The sequence below is a fragment of the Hyperoodon ampullatus genome (genome assembly GCF_949752795.1).
Source record: "Hyperoodon ampullatus genome assembly, chromosome: 10".
NCBI lineage: Eukaryota > Metazoa > Chordata > Mammalia > Artiodactyla > Ziphiidae > Hyperoodon > Hyperoodon ampullatus.
The window spans coordinates 7,839,736-7,864,284 of NC_136923.1; the positions used below are offsets into that span (position 1 = coordinate 7,839,736).

At 47.5% G+C, this 24,549-nt stretch overlaps 2 protein-coding genes across 2 annotated transcripts; both read left to right on the forward strand.

The window, feature by feature from the left end:
- TADA3 (transcriptional adaptor 3) lies at nt 1–9,688 on the forward strand (the record flags this gene model as incomplete). Its single annotated transcript, XM_079712331.1, has 8 exons — nt 1–207; nt 1,576–1,826; nt 1,946–2,051; nt 3,551–3,692; nt 3,784–3,887; nt 5,099–5,208; nt 6,494–6,679; nt 9,121–9,688. 8 exons carry the CDS (start codon nt 1–3, stop codon nt 9,311–9,313), a joined length of 1,299 nt encoding a protein of 432 aa, XP_079568457.1. The 3' UTR covers nt 9,314–9,688.
- A 1,683-nt stretch (nt 9,689–11,371) lies between these two features.
- LOC307058782 (nucleolar and coiled-body phosphoprotein 1-like) lies at nt 11,372–13,835 on the forward strand (the record flags this gene model as incomplete). Its single annotated transcript, XM_079712439.1, has 1 exon — nt 11,372–13,835. The coding sequence occupies one exon, from the start codon at nt 11,372–11,374 to the stop codon at nt 13,502–13,504; it is 2,133 nt and encodes a 710-aa protein (XP_079568565.1). The 3' UTR covers nt 13,505–13,835.
- Nucleotides 13,836–24,549: the final 10,714 nt, after the last annotated feature.

Sequence of the window (24,549 nt, forward strand, 5' to 3'; positions counted from 1 at the left end):
ATGAGTGAGCTGAAGGACTGCCCCTTGCAGTTCCACGACTTCAAGTCTGTGGACCACCTGAAGGTCTGTCCCCGCTACACAGCAGTGTTGGCCCGCTCTGAGGATGATGGCATCGGTATCGAGGAGCTGGACACTCTGCAGCTGGAGCTTGAGACCCTGCTTTCTTCTGCCAGCCGACGCTTGCGGGTGCTTGAGGCCGAAACCCAGGTGATACCCCACAGAGGGTACATCACCAGGGATGGACTGTGACAAGTTATGGGTTAGCCTCATCTGCTGAGGCCTGGGTTACAGGAGCTTAGTGGGGAAGAGAGAGACCCAAACTGGGCTTGCGTGACATGGAAAATATGCAAGAATGTGCATGATCCTCATACACTGCGAGATTTCCGATTCACTAAGCAACTAGTGACCCTCACTCCCCACAATGTTCTGGGTCCTGTGCTAGTCACTAGAGAGAGGTAATTAGGACAGTTTTGGCTTTTGGGGAGTTTGCCAACTAAAGGCAAGGGCAGGTCAGACAAGTACCAGGAGAAGTGCTGTTGTGGTTAGGAGTACTGGGGGAACTGGAATGGGGAGGCCTGGATTTGAATCCTGACCTAAGCGCTTGCTAGCGTTGCTATTGCCAATGCTAAATTCCAACGCTTGCAAAAGTTACTTCCTGCCTCTCAGGATCAGTTCTCCATCTGCCAAGTGGGCTGGATAATAGGAGCTACCTCAGAGCTTTTGTGAGAATTAAAAGAAAGACTTTTTGCAAAGGCTCAGCCCAATGTCTCACACTAAATAAGCATGTTAAACATTATTTACTGGTATGACTCTCATTATTTCTATTTATGGCATAAATATTCTCTGAGCCCTGGGTGCCAGGTGCTGTGCCAGATCCTGGGGACCAGAGATGGCTAAGATGAACTTCCTGGTCTCCAATAGCTTATAATCTTCTTGAAGAGACAAAGTACACTGTTTATTCTAGTTATGACCAAACAACACGATTGGGCCTACAGTGGAGGTACGAAGTACTCGATACTCATAGAGGAAGAAGATGCCATTTTAACTGGACTTCAGAAGATGAATAAAATTAACTTGTGGTCTCTGGGAATCCACTGAAGCTTTTTGAGCGGGGCTGTGGCACAATCAGTTGTATTTTAGCATCTAAGAAGCTGGATAACTGATTCGGAAAAGGCTTCCCAGTTGTGGTGACATTTGAAGTAAAGGTTTGCTGGGAGGCATGCTTGCTTCCACCAGAAAGTTACCACCAGCGTATTTTCCTAGGGCTAATGTGCACTGAGATGTGACCTACTTGTTTGAACTGCCTAATGCTGTGTGACCAGCTTGGGTGCTACGGAGGTGAATCAATACAGACAAACAAGTGAATGGAATGATGAAAAATATATGAATAAAATCCTGTGAGATGGGCACAGAAAAGGAGCTGAGTTTTGCAGGATGAGTAGGCGTTTGCTAGATAAAAAGGGGAGGGGGAGAGACTTGGCGCCTTCTTGAGTTCTAGATCCTTGTTTTTAACCGGGAGACAGAGTTGTACTGTGTCTTCCCTTCTCCCCCTCAGTGACAGTCTCTGAATTTCAGATCCTCACCGACTGGCAGGATAAGAAAGGTGACCGACGATTCCTGAAGCTGGGTCGAGACCATGAGCTTGGTGCTCCCCCCAAACATGGGAAGCCTAAGAAGCAGAAACTGGAAGGGAAGGCGGGACATGGGCCAGGCCCTGGCCCTGGGCGACCCAAATCCAAAAACCTTCAGCCCAAGATCCAGGAATATGAATTCACTGATGACCCAATTGACGTGCCACGTATCCCCAAGAATGACGCCCCCAACAGGTTCTGGGCCAGGGGACATAAATGGGCCTTGGGATTTGGGTATTGGAGGCTGTGGAAGGGCCCGGGGCTTAGGCTGGTGGGGCAGGGGGCACCCCGTCAGGCTCTGCTTGTCTCTGCAGATTCTGGGCTTCGGTGGAGCCCTACTGTGCCGATATCACCAGTGAGGAGGTGCGCACGCTAGAGGAGCTACTGAAACCCCCAGAAGATGAGGCTGAACATTACAAGGTAGAGACCCCAGGCCTAGATAGACGTGATGGAGAACAAGAAGGCTCAGAGGTGCCTCAGCATCAGAGATCGCAGTGCTGTACATCATCTTCCTTCCCTGCCCTGCCTAGCCTCTCGTCTGTTCCATTAACCCACTCAGACACCCAGGTTCTTACTCTCAGCTTCCTCCCTTCTACCCCATCCAAATGGTCACCACGTCCTAAGGCATCTTCTTCAGTGAGATCCTCCCTTTTTCTCTCATCGCCATCCCCTCTGCTTTGGCTCAAGCCTTCATCAGCTTTTACCTTAACAGCCTCTTAACACTTTCTTCCCTCTAGAGCAGGGGTCCCCAACCCCAGGGCCGCGGACCGGTAGCGGGCCACAGCCAGTTAGGAACCAGGCAGCACAGCAGGAGGTGAGCAGTGGGCGAGCGAAGCTTCATCTGCCGCTCCCCCATATGCTGACATCACCGCCTGAGCCACCCCCCGGCCCCCCACCCCGGTCCATGGAAAAACTGTCTTCCACAAAACCGGTCCTGGTGCCAAAAAGCTTGGGGACCGCTGCTCTAGGGGGACTCTCTTTTTTTTAACATATAAAAATTTATTTTTTTTATGATTAAAATAAAAAAGGTTCCATTAAAGAAAATGTAGAAAATACTGAAAAGCGTTGGTGGGGAATTCTCCCATAGGTCAGCTGTCATGATCGGATGTGCTCACGACATGGCCTCCCCTGGCTCCCATTACCTACAGAATTGAGTCCAAGCGTCTCAGCCCTTGGTGGCACAGCCCCAGTGCCCCTCTCCAGTTTCCTTGGCCACACTCCCTCTCCACTGCTGTATTTACCAGCCCCCCCAAGCACCTTGCCCTCACTCCAGGCCCACACAGGGTCCTTGCTGGTCTCTGGGCCTCTGCACATGCCCTTCTCCCCTTGGCAGACTAACACCCTTCGAGCCCCCGATCGCATGTTACCGCCACCACAATGGCTTTGCAGATTCCCCAGCAGAAGGTTGGTCTGTCTTTTGTGCTGCCACAGCACCTTGACCTACCTCTGTCACTTCACTTGTCTGAATTTTTAAAAAATTTATCGGAAAAGATAATCCATACAGGCAGTAACAAGTTCAAGCAATGCAAAAGATATTTTCCTCTCAGTTCTGACCCTAGGCTCTATAGTTCTCTCTAGAGATAACAGCTGTCAGCGGAAAAGGTCCATGTACACGCACCATTCTGCACCTTACATCTTGGAAATTGTTCTGTATTGCCGTCTGTGTGTTTCAGTTCCGTACGTACCTGGCTTCCTTACTAGGCTGTGAGTGTAGAGATTTTATCTCCTTTATCTCTTCTCACCTGTACCAGGCTCAGGCCTTGGCCCTGGGCTGGGAACTTGGAAAGACAGGTAAATGAAGCAATGAGGGATGAACGAAGAGCCTGTTGGCAGTCCCAAGCGCGCAGAGAGCCCCTGACACCCCAGGCACGACTGGCCTGTATTTACTGCTTTGGGACTGGATGGGATGTCTCCCACAGATCCCACCCCTGGGGAAGCACTACTCCCAGCGCTGGGCACAGGAGGACCTGCTGGAGGAGCAGAAGGACGGGGCCCGGGCAGCAGCCGTGGCTGACAAGAAGAAAGGCCTCATGGGGCCACTGACTGAACTGGACACGAAAGGTAGGCCCCTCACCTCCCTGCCCACCCCAGGCCAGGACTTCAGTTCCTAGCACTTCAGCATACCTGTCCACCCCTTCTCTGCCCGATTCAGATGTGGATGCCCTGCTGAAGAAGTCTGAGGCCCAGCACGAGCAGCCGGAAGACGGGTGCCCCTTTGGTGCCCTGACACAGCGACTCCTGCAGGCCTTGGTGGAGGTGAGCACCCCAACCCAAAATAAGAACTGTATTCACTGTTTCAATGTTTAATTTTTATTGTTTATTGAAGTACATTATACATTTAGAAAGGTACATAGATCATAAATGTACAGCTTGATCAGTTTTCACAAATGAGCACACTTGTACAGGTAGCCCCAGGACCACAAAAGAAAACATCATCAGTATTCTTGAAGGCCCTCTCACGCCCCTCCCAGTTTTTAACCTCCCCCCAAGGTAGCCACCACTCCACAGTTACTTTTGCTGAGCGTTGGCTAAAGGCCCCGTGCAAGGGGCTTTCTACACATCCTCTCGTTAGAGGCAAAGACAGTGGTTAACCCCATGTTACACCCAACAAGGTTGAGGCTCAAAAAAGGGAACTGTTTGCTTGAGGTCACACAGCTAATACATAGAAGCAGGACTCAAACCCCAGGTTCAGGGTCCCTTTATTTATGCCTGCTGGCTGCCCTTAGGCATATTTCTTCACCTCTTGAGCCTCAGTTTCCTGGCTGTCTCAAACATGATAGCGTCTTTCTCTCCCAGGTCTTTCTGGGCACACGTTCCAGATTGGCTGAAATGGGGGTAGGGGGACATCTCCGTCCCACACCATCAGACAGAGACCCCACGTATGCTGGCTTTGCTGTCTTAAACATGCATTCTGCACAAGGTCATTCCAAGTGTGATTGCCACTCCGAGCCCACAGAAAAAGAGCAAGGAGGAGTGTGTGAAGGCCGTGGCCAGCTGTGGCTCTTATCTCTTCTAATCACTTTCCACTGGAGAGAGTTTGTCAGATGACCACCCCTGACTGCAAGGGAGGCTGGGAAGTGTGGTGTATCTGGGCAGCCGTAAGCCCAGCTACTGTGGAAGAAAGACGAGAATGGCTTTTGGACAGCTGGCAGCCTCTGCCGCAGCATGCTTAGCGCAGGTGCCTGGTGCATTGCAAATGGTTAACATACCTTAGCTCTTCTCATTACCATTGTTGAGTGTTACCGTCACTCTTTTGTGCTCCTTTCTTTTGGTATCAGTACAAAAAAAAAAGAATTTTTAAAATGATCAAAGTTTTTGAGAGTCACTTTGGGAAGACTTCCCACAGAGGGTGGGATGAGAAAAAGATATTTCTGGTATGTGAAGACTGTCCATGTAGGTCAGAGGCGGGCAGGAAAATGGTAATACTATAGCTCTTTCTCCCTCCATCCATTTCTGTGCTCTTCTAGGAAAATATTATTTCCCCCATGGAGGACTCTCCTATTCCGGACATGTCTGGAAAAGAATCAGGGGCTGACGGGGCAAGCACCTCTCCCCGCAATCAGAACAAACCCTTCAGGTGAGTGACATCCTGTCCACACCTCACAGTCTGGCCTCTGCTTCTGTTGACTTTTGTCCATCCCAGCATGGATGGTCTTCATTAATAGAGAGACTGAGGACATTTTGATAAAGACCAACAGAAGTCAGCTGTACGTGCTGGGCCAGGATTTCCAAATGCACAGGCTTAGTACAGGGTTTTCATCATGGCCCTGTTCTTACTATAAACAACCTACATGTCCACCTGGAGGAGACTGGTTGACTAAATTGTCGTAAGTCCATATGATGAAATAACTTGCAACTATTAATCGTATTAGAGAAGTATAGTTAACTGACACGCAAAGATGTAAACAACAGAGTGATAAGTGGAAACTGTCCGTTGTAGCACAATACAGACAATATGATCCTATTTTTACTTAAGATATATTTAAATGTTGGTACATGGTGGGGGAAAGCTAAAATAATACATTAAAAAAGTGGGAATAGGGCTTCCCTGGTGGCGCAGTGGTTGAGAGTCCGCCTGCCGATGCAGGGGACACGGGTTCGTGCCCCGGTCCAGGAAGATCCCACATGCCGCGGAGCGGCTGGGCCCATGAGCCGTGGCCGCTGAGCCTGTGCGTCCGGAGCGTGTGCTCCGCAACGGGAGAGGCCACAACAGTGAGAGGCCCATGTACCGCAAAAAAAAAAAAAAAGTGGGAATAATATGTAACAAAATCTGGAATACATATAGTATTTATATAAGAACATAAAATACATATTTTTATGTATATAACGTAACATGGTAAGAAGATGGTAATATATATAATAGTAACAGATAACAAAATAGTGATTCTTTTTGGGTCGTTAGCATTGTAGGTTTTTCTGTATTTTATATTACATAGCATATCGATATCTGTTGCTTATGTTTACAAGACCAGATGTGTCTGTCTCTTTCTTTTTTTTTTTTAATTATTTATTTTTAGCTGTGTTGGGTCTTCGTTGCAGCAAGCGGGGGCCACTCTTGTGGCCTCTCTTGTTGTGGAGCACAGGCTCCAGACACGCAGGCTCAGTAGTTGTGGCTCACGGGCCTAGTTGCTCCGCGGCATGTGAGATCTTCCCAGACCAGGGCTCGAACCTGTGTTCCCTGCATTGGCAGGCAGATTCTCAACCACTGCGCCACCAGGGAAGCCCCCGTCTCTATTTTTTATGTGTAGATAGATAGAGAGGCAGTGCCCAAAGAGAAAGGAAGGTGTTCACTAACCTTGGGCACCTCAGAGCGGTCCCCCTTGCAGGCTGGCCCTTGAGCTGAGCACTGCCTTTCCCTGCAGTGTGCCGCATACCAAGTCTCTGGAGAGCCGCATCAAGGAGGAGCTGATCGCCCAGGGCCTGCTGGAATCTGAGGACCGCCCTGCAGAGGACTCGGAGGACGAAGTTCTGGCGGAGCTGCGCAAACGGCAGGCCGAGCTGAAAGCGCTCAGTGCCCACAACCGCACCAAGAAGCACGACCTGCTGAGGTGAGTGTGGACAGGATGCCTGGGCCAGGGCGTGGCCAGCGAGGCCTTGGCCATGCTGGTGACCTTCCGGGAGCTTTACGACAGGCTTTCCAAACCCGGCAGGGCCTCTAAATCATCCGGAGGGCTTTGAAAAAAATGTCAGTGCCGGGCACCACCCCACTGGTTTTGTCTCAAACAGATTCTCATTCCACAGACTAGAGCTCAGGCATCTGTGACTTGTTTATTCACTTCTAATTGTGGTAAAAACAAATAACACAAAATTTACCCTCTAAACCATTTTCAAGTGTACGGTTCAGTGGTGTTAACTATATTCGCATTGTTGTATGGCTTATTATTTTTTTTATTTTTTATCTTTTTGTGTGGTTTATTTTTAAGTCTTTTCATGCTTACTTTCTTTTTCCCCCGGAGTTTTATTGTGAAAAATTTTATACACACAGAAAATATGACGGAGTAGTACAGTAAACACCAGTGTACTCTCCACCTCAGTTTATCAACTGTTAACATTTTCTTGAGCATCTGCGATTACCCCAGCCCCTCACCAGGAACTGACCAGTGTTTTAGTGCGATGTCATTCATTTTCTATTTATTCCCATCCATCTTGGTCTGCACTCCTCACAACAAGGGTGCAGGTGGTATCTGTAGGGAGATCATGGTAGTGGCTCCCCTTTTATTGGGGAGATAGAGAAGCAGCCCATCTAAGTCCCCTTGCTCCTCGTAGGCAGGTGCTGTGTCTCCACCTCACAGAGCCCCCACAGAGCAGGGCATGCTCATTCATTTGGCCACCTCTGCGGGTCTCTTAAACGTTGTGCTGGGTTAGGAAGAGAGGCAGGGCAAAGGGCTTGCAGTCACCACGTGAGCGGCTGGTACAGACGTGCATCATTAGAAGGAGGAGAAGTTGCTGGCAAGCTGCTGGGGTCTTTAAGGATGAGGGTATACGGAGTGCCTGCCGTGTACCAGGGGCTTCATGTACACCCTCTTACTTAATCTCTGCTGTAGCCCAGGGAGTAGGTGCTAGTTTTCCCTGTTTTACCAAATGAGGAAATAAAGGCCCAGTGAAATGAGCGCTCTGCTGAAGGTCACACAGCCAAGAAACAGCTAAGCTGTAACTGGAGCCCAAGGCCGGATCCAAAGCCTCTTTCTAGTTCCCTTTCAAGGGCAAGAAGAGGAAAATACAGATGAAAGAGTACTGAGGAAGGGAAGGGGAGGGGAGAGAGAGAAAAGTGGGGATGTGCAGCTACAGAAGTAATGGGCAGTGAAGGAACTAGCTTGGCTATCAGAAGGCCAGTGTGCAGCCCTCAGCCCTGCATGGGTAGTTGCAGGGCCTTAAGCAATGCATCTCCTGCCCTGAGCAGCAGCTTCCCCTTCTGAAAAATTTACAGGTTAGACTAGATAGATCTCTAAGTGACCTTCCAGCTCCACCATGAATTGAATTTATAGGTCAGGTTCCATTCGGAGGGGTCAGTTTGATATCTCACTCACCTCCTGTAGACCTCAGGCTGTCTAGACCCTTAGGTTGATCTGGAATTTGGTTGCTGAAGTAAAAGCAGGTCTTCTGCTGGTACCAGAACACCTTTTTTTTAAAAAATTATTTATTTCATTTATTTATTTTTGGCTGCATTGGGTCTTCATTGCTGTGCACGGGCTTTCTCTAGTTTCAGAGAGCTGGGCTACTCTTCATTGCGGTGGCTTCTCTTGTTGCAGAGCACGGGCTCTAGAGTGCAGGCTCAGTAGTTGTGGTGCACGGGCTTAGTTGCTCCATGGCATGTGGGATCTTCCCGGACCAGGACGCAAACCCGTGTCCCCTGCATTGGGAGGCGGATTCTTAACCACTGCACCACCAGGGAAGCCCCCAGAACACCTTTTAAAGAAGATTGTTTGGAGCAAGCCTGACTTGATTCAGATCTCCTCCTCACTAGTTGTGGGATCTTGGGGCATTTCTTATCCTCCTTGAGCCTCAGTTTCCTCACTGGTAACATAGGAATAATAGTACCTACCTCACAAGGTTGTTAGGAGGATTAACTGAGCTGATATATTTGAAGAGGTAGTACCTGGCACAGGGCACCATGTAAGCGTGGCCCAATAACTTTGCTTTTTTTTTTTTTTTTTTTTTTTTTGCGGTACGCGGGCCTCTCACTGCTGTGGCCTCTCCCGTTGTGGAGCACAGGCTCCGGACGGGCAGGCTCAGCGGCCATGGCTCACGGGCCCAGCTGCTCCACGGCATGTGGGATCTTCCCGGACCGGGGCACGAACCCGATGTCCCCTGCATCGGCAGGCGGACTCTCAACCACTACGCCACCAGGGAAGCCCAATAACTTTGCTTTTTGATATGAAACGGTCCACAGGAGCGGCAGCCCTGGGTAGTGGGGTGGGCTCAGTCTGGAAGAGGGAGGAGCCCTACTCTGGTGGGCTTCCCATGGCACCTGGCCGGCTGGTCCCCACAGGCTGGCAAAGGAGGAGGTGAGTCGGCAGGAGCTGAGGCAGCGGGTCCGCATGGCAGACAATGAGGTCATGGACGCCTTCCGCAAGATCATGGCTGCCCGGCAGAAGAAGCGGACCCCCACCAAGAAGGAGAAGGACCAGGCCTGGAAGACTCTGAAGGAGCGTGAGAGCATCCTAAAGCTGCTGGACGGGTAGCTCTCACCCCTGCCTCAGGCTGCCTCCCCTTGGCTTGGGAGGGGGAGGCCCACTTCCTTCTTTGGGCTGCCAGAAGCCTCAGCCTGTGGCTGCCTGTCTAATGGCGACAGTCTCTAGAAGCTGTGACCCTTCCCTGAGGTCTTTTGGCCCAGCTCTGTAGAGCCAGGACACGAGAGGCCCTGCTGGGCTGGCCTGGGGCCCAGTCTCTGCTTGGTCCCCCAAGATGGGGGGGGCTTCATTTCTGGGTTGTCCTCATCCCCCTCTTCACCATCTCCCACTCCCCTACCCCTTTCACCCTCAAGGACTTCTCCCTTGTGGTTTTGTAAAGTACAAACTTAAGAATAAAGTGACTGGTGTGGTTTTTTTAAAAAAGCATCCAGAATCTTTGAATGTCTGTTATTGTGGGGTAGGAAGGAACTTGTGTGGGTGGCATAGTTTAGGAGGGCATGCTTGAGGGCTCTCAGCCTGTGGCCACTCGCCTAGGTCATTCATTCAGGGAGAGCTTTCTGAAGATACTTGTGGCCACAGGTAACAGAACACCCCAGCTCAAGGTGGTTTAACAAGGAAGTGTGTTAGCTAGGGGTTTGGCGGTCCTGGGGCAGGGTGGCATCCAGGGTTAGCCAATCCAGCAACTCAACAAGGCCATCAAGGGTCCAGGTGTCTCCACACTCCCACGGTGTCAGCTTTTGCCTAAAGTAAGTTCCCTTCCAGCTGTGCAGTGGCAGCCAGTGGCAGCCAGTAGCAGTTGATGGAGGCCAAATGCTTCCTCATTTCTGTCCAGCACGAGAGAGGGCAGGAAGGCGCCAGATGGCTTCCATGCCCACCCAAAAGAGCAAGAAGCCTTTCCCAGACACCCTTGTGTCTCACCAGCCCAAACTAGGTCCCACATGCCCATTTTTGAACCAGTCACTGGCAAGGGATGACTCTAATGGGTTTAAACTACTCTCCATGAAAATGGAGTCAGCTTCCCCACTAAGCCTAAGGCAGTGGGGAGACAAGGTGGAACCCAACAAAGATCTGAAGAGGAAGGGGAAATGGATGCTGGATAGGCCACCAAGAGCACCCCTTCCACAGCCCCGGTTAGGAAGCTAGGCCTGGGAGTCACAGATGAATAAATACACTCGCCTCCCTGCCTCCAGTTGTTCCCAAACTATGGTGTCAGAGAGTCGGAGAATAATTTGCAATTTACTGTGGGAAGGTTGAGGTCCACGTGGAGGAGGGGAGGGGAAGCTTTCCTGAGGAACTGACCTATGAACTGAGCGGTAGAGAAGGATGGCCAGGACGGCCAACATTCTTGTATGCTCAGCACCTCTCCTATTGGAGAACTGTCCCCTCCCCGTTCCATGTAGCTCTGTGGGGCTGTCAAACTCGTGGACACACGACCCTAGCTTGGCCAATCTCAGTCCACCATCCCTCTAGCCACAATGATTGATTCAAAGAGTGGGCATGTGACCCAAGCTGGGCCAATCAGAGGCCTTCCATAAGATTGCTCTATGGATGCAGAAAGAAATCCATTGCTCTATGGATTGCTCTTCCTTTATATGAAAAACCATAAAATATAAGCTTGAACCACCCAGTAACCCATTTTCCTGCCACATGGAAGAGTCTGCCTGAGAATAAAGCCAATAGAGAGAAGCAGAGCCAGGAGATGGAGACGACAGAGTGCTCGTGATGTACCTGGAGCCCTGGATCCTCCATTGGAGTTCAGTTATATCCACCCACAGATGCTTCTTTGGGCTTAATCTAGTTTACTTTGGAGCTGTCATTTGTCAACTGAAGAAGACCTAGTAAAAGCGGATTTTGGCAAAAAGAAGGGTGGAGTAGGGTCCTGCGAGAAAGGACAGCATGAGGATCGGCCTCCTGCTACATGGCGGGGGGGAGGGGTTGGGGGAGTGGGGCACGGCTGCAGATTTTCGGTGACCCACTGACCCTAGCTTGTGTACAGCCTTCTCAGAAAAAACACCCACACTTACTTTCTAAAATTAAGTGCTCAGTAAATTCAGTCCTTTACAAGGCACTGTTAAAACTCATTAAGGAGTGACGCGTATTACCGAGAGGATGGCTGACGCCGGCTTGCGCCGCGTGGTTCCCAGCGACCTGTATCCCCTCGTGCTCGGCTTTCTGCGCGATAACCAGCTCTCGGATGTGGCCAACAAGTTCGCCAAGGCAACAGGCGCTACCCAGCAGGATGCCAACGCCTCTTCCCTCTTGGACATCTATAGTTTCTGGCTCAAGTCCACCAAGGCCCCAAAGCGGAAGTTACAGGCAAATGGACCAGTGACTAAGAAGGCTAAGAAGAAGACTTCATCCAGTGACAGCAGTGAGGACAGCAGCGAGGAGGAAAAAGCCCAAGGACCTCCCGCTAAGAAAGCTGGTGTACCTGCCAAGCGGGCCAGTCTGCTTCAGCATCCTGGAAAGGCTGCAGTCAAGAAATCAGAGAGCAGCAGCAGCAGTGAAGAATCCAGTGATGATGAGGAGGAGGACAAAAAGAAAAAGCCTGTCCAGAAGGGAGTTAAGCCCCAAGCCAAGACAGTCAAAGCTCCTCCTAAGAAGGCCAAGAGCTCTGATTCTGATTCTGACTCAAGCTCAGAGGATGAGGTGCCAAAGAACCAGAAGCCAAAGACAACACCCATGGCAGCTAAAGCTCAGGCTAAAGCCCTAGCCAAACCAGGTACACCAGCTCGTCCAGCACCTAAAGTAGTCAATGGCAAAGCAGCTGGTAGTAATAGCAGCAGCAGCAGTAGCAGCAGCAGCAGTGATGATGACTCAGAGGAGGAGAAGGCAGCAGCCGTATCTAAGAAGACTGCACCTAAAAAGCAAGTTGTGGCCAAGGCCCCAGTGAAAGCAGCTGCCACTCCTGCCCAAAAGAGTTCTAGCAGTGAGGACTCCTCCAGTGAGGAGGAGGAGGAGGAAGAGCAGAAGAAAAAACCCATGAAGAAAAAACCAGGTCCCTATAGTTCAGTTCCCCCGCCTTCTGTTCCCCCACCCAAGAAGTCCCTGGGAATTCAGGCTCCCAAGAAAGCTGCAGAGAAGCAGCAGCCTGTGGAGAGCAGTGAGGACAGCAGCGACGAGTCTGATTCAAGTTCTGAGGAAGAAAAGAGACCCCCAGCTAAGGCAGTCATCTCCAAAGCAACTACTAAACCAGCTCCAGCAAAGAAGGCAGCAGAGAGCTCTTCAGACAGCTCAGACTCCGACAGTTCTGAGGATGAAGCTCCTGCTAAGCCAGCCAGTACCACCAAGAATTCCTCAGGTAAGCCAGCTGCCACTCCCAAGCAGTCTGCGGTTAAGCCAGCTACAACTCCCAAGCAGCCTGCAGCCAGTGGCCAGAAGCCTCTGACCAGAAAGGCTGATAGCACCTCCAGCGAGGAGGAGAGCAGTTCTAGTGAGGAGGAGAAGACAAAGAAGAATGTAGCCACCCCTAAGTCCAAGGTGATGGCCAAAGCAGCTCCATCTTTGCCTGCCAAGCGGGCCTCTCAGGGTGGTGGGGACAGCAGCTCTGATTCAGACAGCTCCAGCAGCGAGGAAGACGAGGAAGAGAAGACACCTAAACCCCCAGCCAAAAAGAAGCCACAGAAGGCAAGGGGAACTGTAGCCCCTTCCAAACCAGCCTGTGTGAAGAAAGCAAAGGCCGAGAGCAGCAGCACTTCTTCCTCTGAGGACTCCAGTGAGCAGGAGGAAGAGGAGAAGCCCAAGGGCAAGGGCACTCCAAGACCACAAGCCGCCAAGGCCAATGGCACCTCTGCACTGACTGCCCAGAATGGAAAAGCAGACAAGGACAGCAATGAGGAGGAGGAGGGCAAGAAAAAGACAGCAGTGGCAGTTGCTAAGCCAGGTTCAGGAAAGAAGTGGAAGCAGAATGAGGTTGCTAAGGAGGCAGAGACTCCTCCAGCCAAGAAGATAAAGCCCCAGACCCCCAACACATTTCCTAAAAGGAATAAAGGAGAACGAAGGGGATCCTCCCCATTCCGAAGGATCAGGGAGGAGGAAATTCAGGTGGATGCTCGAGTGGCAGACAATTCCTTTGACGCCAAGCGGGGTGCAACCGGAGACTGGGGGGAGCGAGCCAATCAAGTTCTGAAGTTCACCAAAGGCAAATCCTTCCGGCACGAGAAAACCAAGAAGAAGCGGGGCAGTTACCGGGGAGGCTCCATCTCTGTCCAAGTCAATTCTGTTAAGTTTGACAGCGAGTGACCGTGGACCATCTGTAGCACAGCAGGGGTGATGATCTGAGACCACTCACTTTCCCCAGTGGACCTGGGAACCCTCAGCTCTATCGGGGGAGGGTCTCGGTGAGGAGAGCAGTTTAGATTACGTCTGAAGGCTTTGCGTTGTAACATCCTCTAAGGTCCTTTTCTGTGTTGGTGGTTTTGTACAGATTTGTTTTTGAGTGTTGGGTAGCAAGGACAAGGTAAGGGGAGTGTTCTTTTTTAAGAAAAATTGTTTTAGTTGTCATTCTCCCTGTTTTGTGGAAGTTCTCATACTGAGAAATTTGTATATTTTACATTAAATCATTTCTTATTGATTTTTGTTGTGGTTTTCAGAGGTGGGTTCACAGATTAAAATCTCAGCTATCTTCCTAGATGTGGTAAAGGTCACATGTATGAATTTTTATAATTGGAGAATTCTGTCTATGGGAGTGCTTGTGTTCACATTTCATCCTTCCTACCCGTCAGGGCCCTGGTGAGGGGTGGTTAAGAATGGTTAATGTATGTATCTGTTAAGCATGAACTATGTGCCTCATTCGTGGGGTCTAGGACTGAAGTGTTCAACCAGCATGGACCTACCTACTTGGGGGGATAAAATTTACTGTTTTGTTTCAGGCAAAATTCTGGTGTGGTGTGAATGCCGTGGGGTCAGTCTGAATATTTCATTTGCTGTAATTTTATTATTACATAATGTTTGCAATATGTGTTTTTTAATTTGAAAGCATAAACCTTTTTATTGTTCAAAGACAAAAAAAAAAAAAAATAAAAAAAAAAATAAAACTCATTAAGCTACTGAATCCTCTCAACTATCCCTCGTGGTAGGTACTAATAACATCCCATTCACAGATGAGGAAGCTAAGTCAGGAGTTTACATGTGTTGCTTGCTCAAACAATTGATTAGTGGTCGAGCCAGGTTTCAAGCTCAGTTCATCTGACTTGCGCACAGAGCCTCTTTATTACACAATGCATCAGGGCCCCACTTCCTTACAGTCTGTGAATGGTACTTCCAGGCTCAGGCAGTGCACAACATGTACAACCATACATGGCAGCCCTGCCTACAGACACCCTGTTCTTAATTCACTACTCATTTCCACGTCCATTAGACCAAACCATAAGTATGGTAGGCGTTGTTCATAGAGTGTTCCAGGAACAGAGACAGATTTGTGGAGGAGGTACAGCTGGGCAGCTGAAGTCCCAAAATTAGGTAGAATTGTGAGAGAGGAAGGTAGATATTATAAATAGAAGGAAAAACCCTAGAAGAGTGACTGGGCCTGATTCATCAGGGAAAAAACTTAACTTTCTTATAGTTGTGAGAATTCTAGTTATTCTAGTTATTCTCTATTGTACACCTACTATCTGCCTAGTACTGTGCTGGGCCCTTTACTCCCATGTCTTATTTGATGCTCACCACACATCTGCAAGGTGAGTAGTAACATCCCTACCCTGCACAGGAGGACATCAAAGCTAAAAAAGGTTCACTGCCTTCTGAGGCTACACAGCCTTGCTGCAGTAACAGTTACCACCATGATAGCACCATCCCTGACAGAGTTGACAACCACAGCAGGACAGGGAGTCCCTTCTTATGGCCATACCCATGTCCACTGGAGCCAAAGAAGGCTTCCTTTATGGGGTTTGGAGAAAGCTGGGTTCCCTGTGATGAAGGGGAGATTAGTTTCCAGCACCTCAAGGTTCCAATTTTATTTGTTTATTATTTTACTTTTTGGCCGCACCCCACGGCTTGCAGGATCTTATTTCCCTGACCAGGGATTGAACCCGACCCCAGCAGTGAAAGTGTGGAGTCCTAACCACTGGACCTCCAGGGAATTCCCTAGGCTCCAATTTTAATTTGAAACAATATTGACACTTTATCACCAGTTTGGTGAAAAAGTCTTTTGTGTCTTGGCCCTGAAAATCATCCACCAGCATCGATTACCTGAGTCCCAAATGTCTTACAACTGACTTTCAGAAACACCAGGGTGAGTGAGAACAGGACTGGGTAGAGATTAAGCCCTGGCATAGGGAACATGACCCAGCATGGGTCCCCAGGCCAGTTCTGGGGACCTGACTGTTAGATGCTGGGTCCCAGGTGACTTCTGGTAAGAAGGAAGCAATGGGAGACTTCCCTGGTGGCGCAGTGGTTAAGAATCTGCCTGCCAGTGCAGGGGACACGGGTTCGAGTCCTGGTCCAGGAAGATCCCACATGCCGCAGAGCAACTAAGCCCACGAGCCACAACTACTGAGCCCATATGCCACAACTACTGAAGCCCACGTGCCTAGAGCCCACGCTCCTCAACAAGAGAAGCCACAGCAATGAGAACCTGGTGGCCTAGTGGTTAGGATTCTGGGCTTTCACTGCCGTAGCCGGGGTGGGGGAACTGAGATCCTAAAGGCCACAAGGCACAGGCAAAAAAAAAAAAAAAAAAGCAATGGCTGGAACTTTGTGGAAAAATGATCAGAGGGTAAATTCCTTTCCTGATCTGTGACTGAGGACTCAAAGGAGAGAACTAAGCACATAATGGATCATAACTCACTTGTTCGTGTATTAACTCACTCATCATTTCTTCTCTTCACTCACCTCATTGATTTATTCACTCCATCTACCTGCCTCCTTTTCCTCATTCATACTTTTGTTTCCTTACTCAGTGACCCTGTTACCGTGGCTAAGAGCTATGTAGGTGACTAAGGCTTCAGAGGTGGGGAGGCAGCTGGGCAGACAACCAAGACACAAGGCAATAAAAGCAATAATAGAAGAATGTACAAAATGTGTAGGGACCTGGGACAGAGAATGGTTTAACAACAGCTTAGAGGGTCAGGAAAGCCTTCGGGAAGGATGTGGAAAGGAGGTTGCCGATCAGAAGATATTCCAGACAAAAGGAACAGGAAGGCACAAAGGTGCGAACAGCTTGCCTGCTTAGAGAGAGGTGAGAACTTCAGTGTGACTGGAGCCCTGGGTGTGTGGAGGGGGAGGGAAGGATGAGAGATGAGGTGGAAAGTAGGTTGAGACCAAGCTGGAATAGCCTTTGGATGGCAGGTTAAGGAGCACTGGTTTTATTCTTGAGGTCGACGGCTCTCAAAGTGTGGTTCCTGAACCAGCAACATCAGCATCACCTGAGAACTTAATAAAGATGCACATTCTCTGGGCTTCCCTGGTGGCGCAGTGGTTGAGAGTCCACCTGCCGATGCAGGGGACACGGGTTCGTGCCCCAGTCCGGGAAGATCCCACATGCTGCGGAGCGGCTGGGCCCATGAGCCATGCCCGCTGGGCCTGCGCGTCCGGAGCCTGTGCTCCGCAACGGGAGAGGCCACAATGGTGGGAGGCCTGCGTACCGCAAAAAAAAAAAAAAAAAAAAAGATGCAAATTCTCAGGGCCCAGACCTACCCAGTCAGTAGGGCTACAGGTGGGGCCCAGCTGTCTCTGTTTTAGCACACCCTCCAGCTGATTCCTAATGCATTGTACAGTTTGGGCATCACTTTCCTAGGTAGTATGGAGCCAGAGTTGGTTTGTGACCAGGGCAGTGCCATAATAACACTCTGAAGTGGAAAGTACTCTGATAGCAGCATGTAAGCTATACTGAATAGAGGGGGTGAGGGTGAAATTGAGGCAGACGGGAGTGCAATCATGTGCAAAGAAATACATCTGAGGGACTTCCCTGGTGGTGCAGTGGTTAAGAATCCACCTGCCAATGCAGGGGACACAGGTCCGAGCCCTGGTCCAGGAAGATCCCACATGCCTCGGAGCAACTAAGCCCGTGTGCCACAACTACTGAGCCTGCGTGCCACAACTGCTGAAGCCCACGTGCCTAGAGCACATGCTCTGCAACAAGAGAAGCCACCACAATAAGACCGCGCACTGCAATGAAGAGTAGCCCCTACTCTCCGCAGCTAGAGAAAGACCGCACAGCTACAAAGACCCAACGCAGCCATAAATAAGTAAGTACGTAAGTAAGTAAGTAAATAAATAAATAAATAAAAGAAGTAAATACATCTCAGATGGTGGATGTGGCAGAAACTGGTAGATGCCCTTCCAAATCTGTTCTCCCTATCTTCTATAGTAACAGAACTCCTGATTTTCAGCTGGACATGTGCCTCTGAAAGACTAAATATCCCAGCCTCCTGTGCAGTTAGGTGTGATCACGTAACCAAGTTTTGGCTGACAGGATGTGAGTGGAAGAGATGTGTGTGACCATGAGGTCTTTTTTTTTTTTTTTTTTTTTTTTTGCGGTACGCGGGCCACTCACTGTTGTGGCCTCTCCCGTTGCGGAGCACAGGCTCCGGACGCGCAGGCTCAGCGGCCATGGCTCATGGGCCCAGCCACTCCTCGGCATGTGGGATCTTCCCGGACCGGGGCACAAACCAGTGTCCCCTGCATTGGCAGGCATACTCTCAACCACTGTGCCACCAGGGAAGCCCCAATATTAGGTCTTGAGTCCCAGTGCGTGTGCCCTCCATGTCCCCCTCTTCCCCTGGCTGGGATGAGGCATGGTGGCCACCCATCTTGAAATATGTGCTCAAAGACACCATAGGAAAAGCTGAGCAATAAGATAAGAAGCTAGGGTCCCTCGTAGTAATCGTACCAGCCTGAGACTGCTGTGGCCAGATTGTTATACACTTCTATTTTATTTAAGTCACAATTATTTTGGGTGTCTCTTAGAGAAACCAAACCTATATTCTAGTTGATACAGTGAGTAGGTGGCATGCCAAGCCCTCTTTTCAAACTATACCTGTTTCCTTCTCTTCCCTTCTTCTCCTCTTTCTTTTCCAAAAGAATTTGAGAATACTTATAACTGAGGGTGTGTCTCATGAGTTTCATAAAATACAAATATAAAGTTAAGCCCATCTGATTTAATGGAGTCACTGTCATTAAGCATTAGATTTAGCTCTAAGCTTCCTGGAAGCTAAGGCAAAAAATGGAAATATGATGCATCAGTCTCAGAACATTTGATATCAGAGTAAAGAGCATCTCCCAGTTTTCAGGACAAAAATTCTAATAATTTGTCATGCTGGAGAAATTTCTCAACTAGAGTCATATGTTGATAAGATTCTCCATAAATTTGGCAGCAAAAGGAGACTGAGTTTCACATGGTGATTTCTTATCACAACCTTTGATGAAAGCTCAGGGCCTATTGTTAAAACAACATTGGGAGGACGGTTATGCAAGGGACAAAGCTAGGGTGATGCTCAGCACTGTACATGAATTTGATCCTCTCAACAACCTATGTCAAAGCAGGTAATATTATTACACTTATTTTACAGATGAGGAAACCAGGATACAGAAAGGGGAAGGGCCAGATCAGAGAGTTGGTGGTGAGCCAGTATTGTAAGGCAGGTCTTAGACTCTAGAGGCCCTTTTTACACGTCCCTCTCTAGGGCCTACCAGCACCCTCACATACAAAATTGTAGGTATTGTGGGTTGAGAATCAGAGAAAAGCAGAAGAATCATTGCCCCAGACGGAGGGCAGGGGGGAAGATGGCGGAGTAGAAGGACATGAGCGCACTCCCTGTTGCAAGAGCACTCGAATCACAAATAACTGCTGAACAATCATCGACAGGAAGACACTGGAACTCACCAAAAAAGACACCCCACATCCAAAGACAAAGGAGAAGCCGCAATGAGACAGTAAGAGGGGCGCAATCACAATAAACTCAAATCGCATAACTGCTGGGTGGGTGACTCACAGACTGGAGAACACTTATACCACAGAAGTCCACCCACTGGAGTGAAGGTTCTGAGCCCCACGTCAGGCTTCCCAACCTGGGGGTCCAGCAATGGGAGGAGGAATTCCTTGAGAATCAGACTTTGAAGCCTAGTGGGATTTGATTGAGGACTTCGACAGGACTGGGGGAAACAGAGACTCCACTCTTCGAGAGCACACACAAAGTAATATGCACATCGGGACCCAGGGGAAGAAGCAGTGACCCTATAGGAGACTGAACCAGACCCATCTGCTAGTGTTGCAGGGTCTTCTGCAGAGACGAGGGGTGGCTGTGGCTCACCGTGGGAACAAAGACATTGGCAGCAGAAGTTCTGAGAAGTGCCCCTTGGCGTGAGCCCTCCCAGAGTCCGCCATTAGCCCCACCAAAGAGCCTGGTAGGCTCCTGTGCTGGGTCGCCTCAGGCTAAACAACTAACAGGGAGGGAACACCAACCCACCCATCGGCAGACAAGTGGATTAAAGTTTTACTGAGCTATGCCCACCAGAGCAACACACAGCTCTACCTACCACCAGACCCTCCCATCAGGAAACTTGCACAAGCCTCTTAGATAGCCTCATCCACCACAGGGCAGACAGCAGAAACAAGAAGAACTACAATCCTGCAGCCTGTGGAACAAAAACCACATTCACAGAAAGATAGACAAGATGAAAAGGCAGAGGGCTATGTACCAGATGAAGGAACAAGATAAAACCCCAGAAAAACAACTAAATGAAGTGGAGATAGGCAGCCTTTCAGAAAAAGAATTCAGAATAATGATAGTGAAGATGATCCAGGACCTCAGAAAAAGAATGGAGGCAAAGATGGAGAAGATGCAAGAAATGTTTAACAAAGACCTAGAAGAATTGAAGAACAAACACCTAGAAGAATTAAAGAACAAACAAACAGGCATGAACAATACAATAACTAAATGAAAAATACACTAGAAGGAATCAATAGCAGAATAACTGAGGCAGAAGAACGGATAAGTGACCTGGAAGACACAGTGGTTGAATTCACTGCTGCGGAACAGAATAAAGAAAAAAGAATGAAAAGAAATGAAGACAGCCTAAGAGACCTCTAGGACAACATTAAACACAACAACATTCGCATGATAGGGATCCCAGAAGGAGAAGAGAGAGAAAGGACTCGAGAAAATATCAGAAGAGATTATTGTCGAAAACTTCCCTAACATGGGAAAGGAAATAGCCACCCAAGTCCAGGAAGCACACAGAGTCCCCGGCAGGATAAACCCAAGGAGAAACACGCTGAGACACACAGTAATCAAACTGACAAAAATCAAAGACAAAGTTATTGAAAGCAACGAGGGGAAAACGACAAATAACATACAAGGGAACTCCCATAAGGTTAACAGCTGATTTCTCAGCAGAAATTCTACAAGCCAGAAGGGAGTGGCATGATATATTGAAAGTGGTGAAAGGGAAGAACGTACAACCAAGATTACTCTACCCAGCAAGGATCTCATTCAGATTTGACAGAGAAATCAAAAGCTTTACAGACAAGCAAAAGCTAAGAGAATTCAGCACCACCAATCCAGCTCTACAACAAACGCTAAAGGGACTTCTCTAAGTGGGAAACACAAGAGAAGAAAAGGACCTACAAAAACAAATCCATAACAATTAAGAAAATGGTAATAGGAACATACATATTGATAATTACCTTAAACATAAATGGATTAAATGCTCCAACCAAAAGACACAGGCTCGCTGAATGGATACAAAAACAAGACCCACATATATGCTATCTACAAGAGACCCACTTCAGACCTAGGGACATATACAGACTGAAAATGAGGGGATGGAAAAAGATATTCCATGCAAATGGAAATCAAAAGAAAGCTGGAGTAGCAATACTCATATCAGATAAAATAGACTTTAAAATAAAGAATGTTATAAGAGACAAGGAAGGACACTACATAATGATCAAGGGATCAATCCAAAAGGAATATATAACAATTATAAATATATATGCACCCAACATGGGAGCACCTCAATACATAAGGCAACTGCTAACAGCTCTAAAGGAGGAAATCGACAGTAACATAATAATAGTGGGGGACTTTAACACCTCACTTACACCAATGGACAGATCATCCAAACAGAAAATTAATAAGGAAACACAAAGTTTAAATGACACAACAGACCAGATAGGTTAAATTGATATTTATAGGACATTCCATCCCAAAACAGCAGATTACACTTTCTTCTCAAGTACACATGGAATATTCTCCAGGATAGATCACATCTTGGGTCACAAATCAAGCCTCAGTAAATTTAAGAAAATTCAAATCATATCAAGCATCTTTTCTGACCACAATGCTATGAGATTAGAAATCAATTACAGGGGAAAAATGCAACAAACACAAACACATGGAGGTTAAACAATACATTACTAAATAACCAAGAGATCACTGAAGAAATCAAAGAGCAAATCAAAAAATGCCTAGAGACAAATGACAATGAAAACACGACGATCCAAAACCTATGGGATGCAGCAAAAGGAGTTCTAAGAGGGAAGTTTATAACAATACAAGCCTACCTCAAGAAACAAGAAAAATCTCAAATAAACAATCTAACCTTACACCTAAAGGAACTAGAGGAAGAAGAACAAACAAAACCCAAAGTTAGTAGAAGGAAAGAAATCATAAAGATCAGAGCAGAGGGACTTCCCTCGTGGCACAGTGGATAGGAGTCCGCCTGCCAATGCAGGTGACATGGGTTCGATCCCTGGACCGGGAGGATCCCACATGCCGCGGAGCAACTAAGCCTGTGTGCCAAAACTATTGAGCCTGCACTCTAGAGCCCACAAGCCACAACTACTGAACCTACACACCACAACTACTGAAGCCCATGTGCCTAGAGCCCGTGCTCCGCAACAAGAGAAGCCACCTCAAGGAGAAGCCCGCACACCGCAATAGAGAGTGGCCCCCGCTCTCCACAACTAGAGAGAGCCCACGAGCAGCAACGAAGACCCAACGCAGCCAGAAATAAATAAAATTAAATCTTAAAAAAAAAAAAAAAAAAGATCAGAGCAGAAACAATAGCAAAGATCAATAAAACTAAAAGCTGGTTCTTTGAGAAGATAAAATTTATAAACCATTAGCCAGACTCATCAAGAAAACGAGGGAGAGGACTCAAATCAATAAAATTAGAAATGAAAAAGGAGATGTTACAAAAGACACCGCAGAAATACAAAGCATCCTAAGAGACTACTACAAGCAACTCTATGCCAATAAAATGGACAGCCTGGAAGAAATGGACAAATTCTTAGAAAGGTATAACCTTCCAAGACTGAACCAGGAAGAAACAGAAAATATGAACAGACCAATCACAAGTAAGGAAATTGAAACTGTGATTAAAAATCTTCCAACAAACAAAAGTCCAGGACCAGATGGCTTCACAGGTGAATTCTATCAAACATTTAGAGAAGAGCTAACACCCATACTTCTCAAACTCTTCCAAAAAATTGCAGAGGAAAGAACACTCCCAAACTCATTCTATGAGGCCACCATCACCCTGATACCAAAACTAGACAAAGATACTACAAGAAAAGAAAATTACAAACCAATATCACTGAAGAATATAGATACAAAAATCCTCAGCAAAATACTAGCAAACAGAATCCAACAATACATTAAAAGGATCATACACCATGATCAAGTGGGATTTATCCCAGGGATGCAAGGATTCTTCAACATATGCAAATCAATCAATGTGATACACCATATTAACAAATTGAAGAAGAAAAACCATATGATCATCTCAATAGATGCAGAAAAAGCTTTTGACAAAATTCAACACCCATTTATGAGAAAAACTCTCCAGAAAGTGGGCATAGAGGGAACCTACCTCAACATAATAAAGGTCATATACGACAAACCCACAGCAAACATCATTCTCAATGGTGAAAAACTGAAAGCATTTCCTCTAAGAACAGGAACAAGACAAGGATGTCCACTCTCGCCACTATTATTCAGCATAGTTTTTGGAAGTCCTAGCCACGGCAATCAGAGAAGAAAAAGAAGTAAAAGGAATACAAATTGGAAAAGAAGAAGTAAAACTGTCACTGTTTGCAGATGACATGATACTATACATAGAGAATCCTAAAGATGCCAGCAGAAAACCGCTAGAGCTAATCAATGAATTTGGTAAAGTTGCAGGATACAAAATTAATGCACAATGGACTTGACGACATGGGGAGGGGAAGGGTAAGCTGAGATGAAGTGAGAGAGTGGCATGGACTTATATATACTACCAAATGTAAAATAGATAGCTAGTGGGAAGCAGCCACATAGCACAGGGAGATCAGCTCGGTGCTTGGTGACCACCTTGTGGGGTGGGATAGGGAGGGTGGGAGGGAGATGCAAGAGGGAGGAGATATGGGGATATATGTATAGCTGATTCACTCTGTTATAAAGCAGAAACTAACACACCATTGTAAAGCAATTATACTCCAATAAAGATGTTAAAAAACAAACAAACAAAAAACCCAAAATTAATGCACAGATATCTCTTGCATTTCTATACGCTAATGATGAAAAATCTGAATGAGAAATTAAAGAAACACTCCCATTTACCATTGCAACAAAAAGAATAAAATACCTAGGAATAAATCTACCTAGGGAGACAAAAGACCTGTATGCAGAAAACTACATGACACTGATGAAAGAAACTAAAGATGATACAAACAGATGGAGAGATATACCATGTCCTTGGCTTGCAAGAATCAATATTGTGAAAATAACTATACTACCCAAAGCAATCTACAGATTCAATGCAATCCCTATCAAATTACCAATGGCATTTTTTACTGAACTAGAACAAAATATCTTAAAATTTGTATGGAGACACAAAAGACCCCAAATAGCCAAAGCAGTTTTGAGGGAAAAAAAACAGAGCTGGAGGAATCAGACTCCCTGACTTCAGACTACACTACATAGCTACAGTAATCAAGACAATATGGCACTGGCACAAAAACAGAAATAAAGATCAACGGAACAGGATAGAAAGCCCAGAGATAAACCCATGCACGTATGGTCAACTAATCTATGACAAAGGAGGCAAGGATATACAATGGAGAAAAGACAGCCTCTTCAATAAGTGGTGCTGGGAAAAGTGGACAGCTACATGCAAAAGAATGAAATTAGAACACTCCCTAACACCATACATAAAAATAAACTCAAAATGGATTAGAGACCTAAATGTTAAGACGGGACACTCCCGCACCGCAACGAAGAGTAGCCCCCGCTTGCCACAACTAAAGAAAGCCCGCCCGCAGCAACGAAGACCCAATGCAGCCGAAAAAAAAAAAGATTGGACAC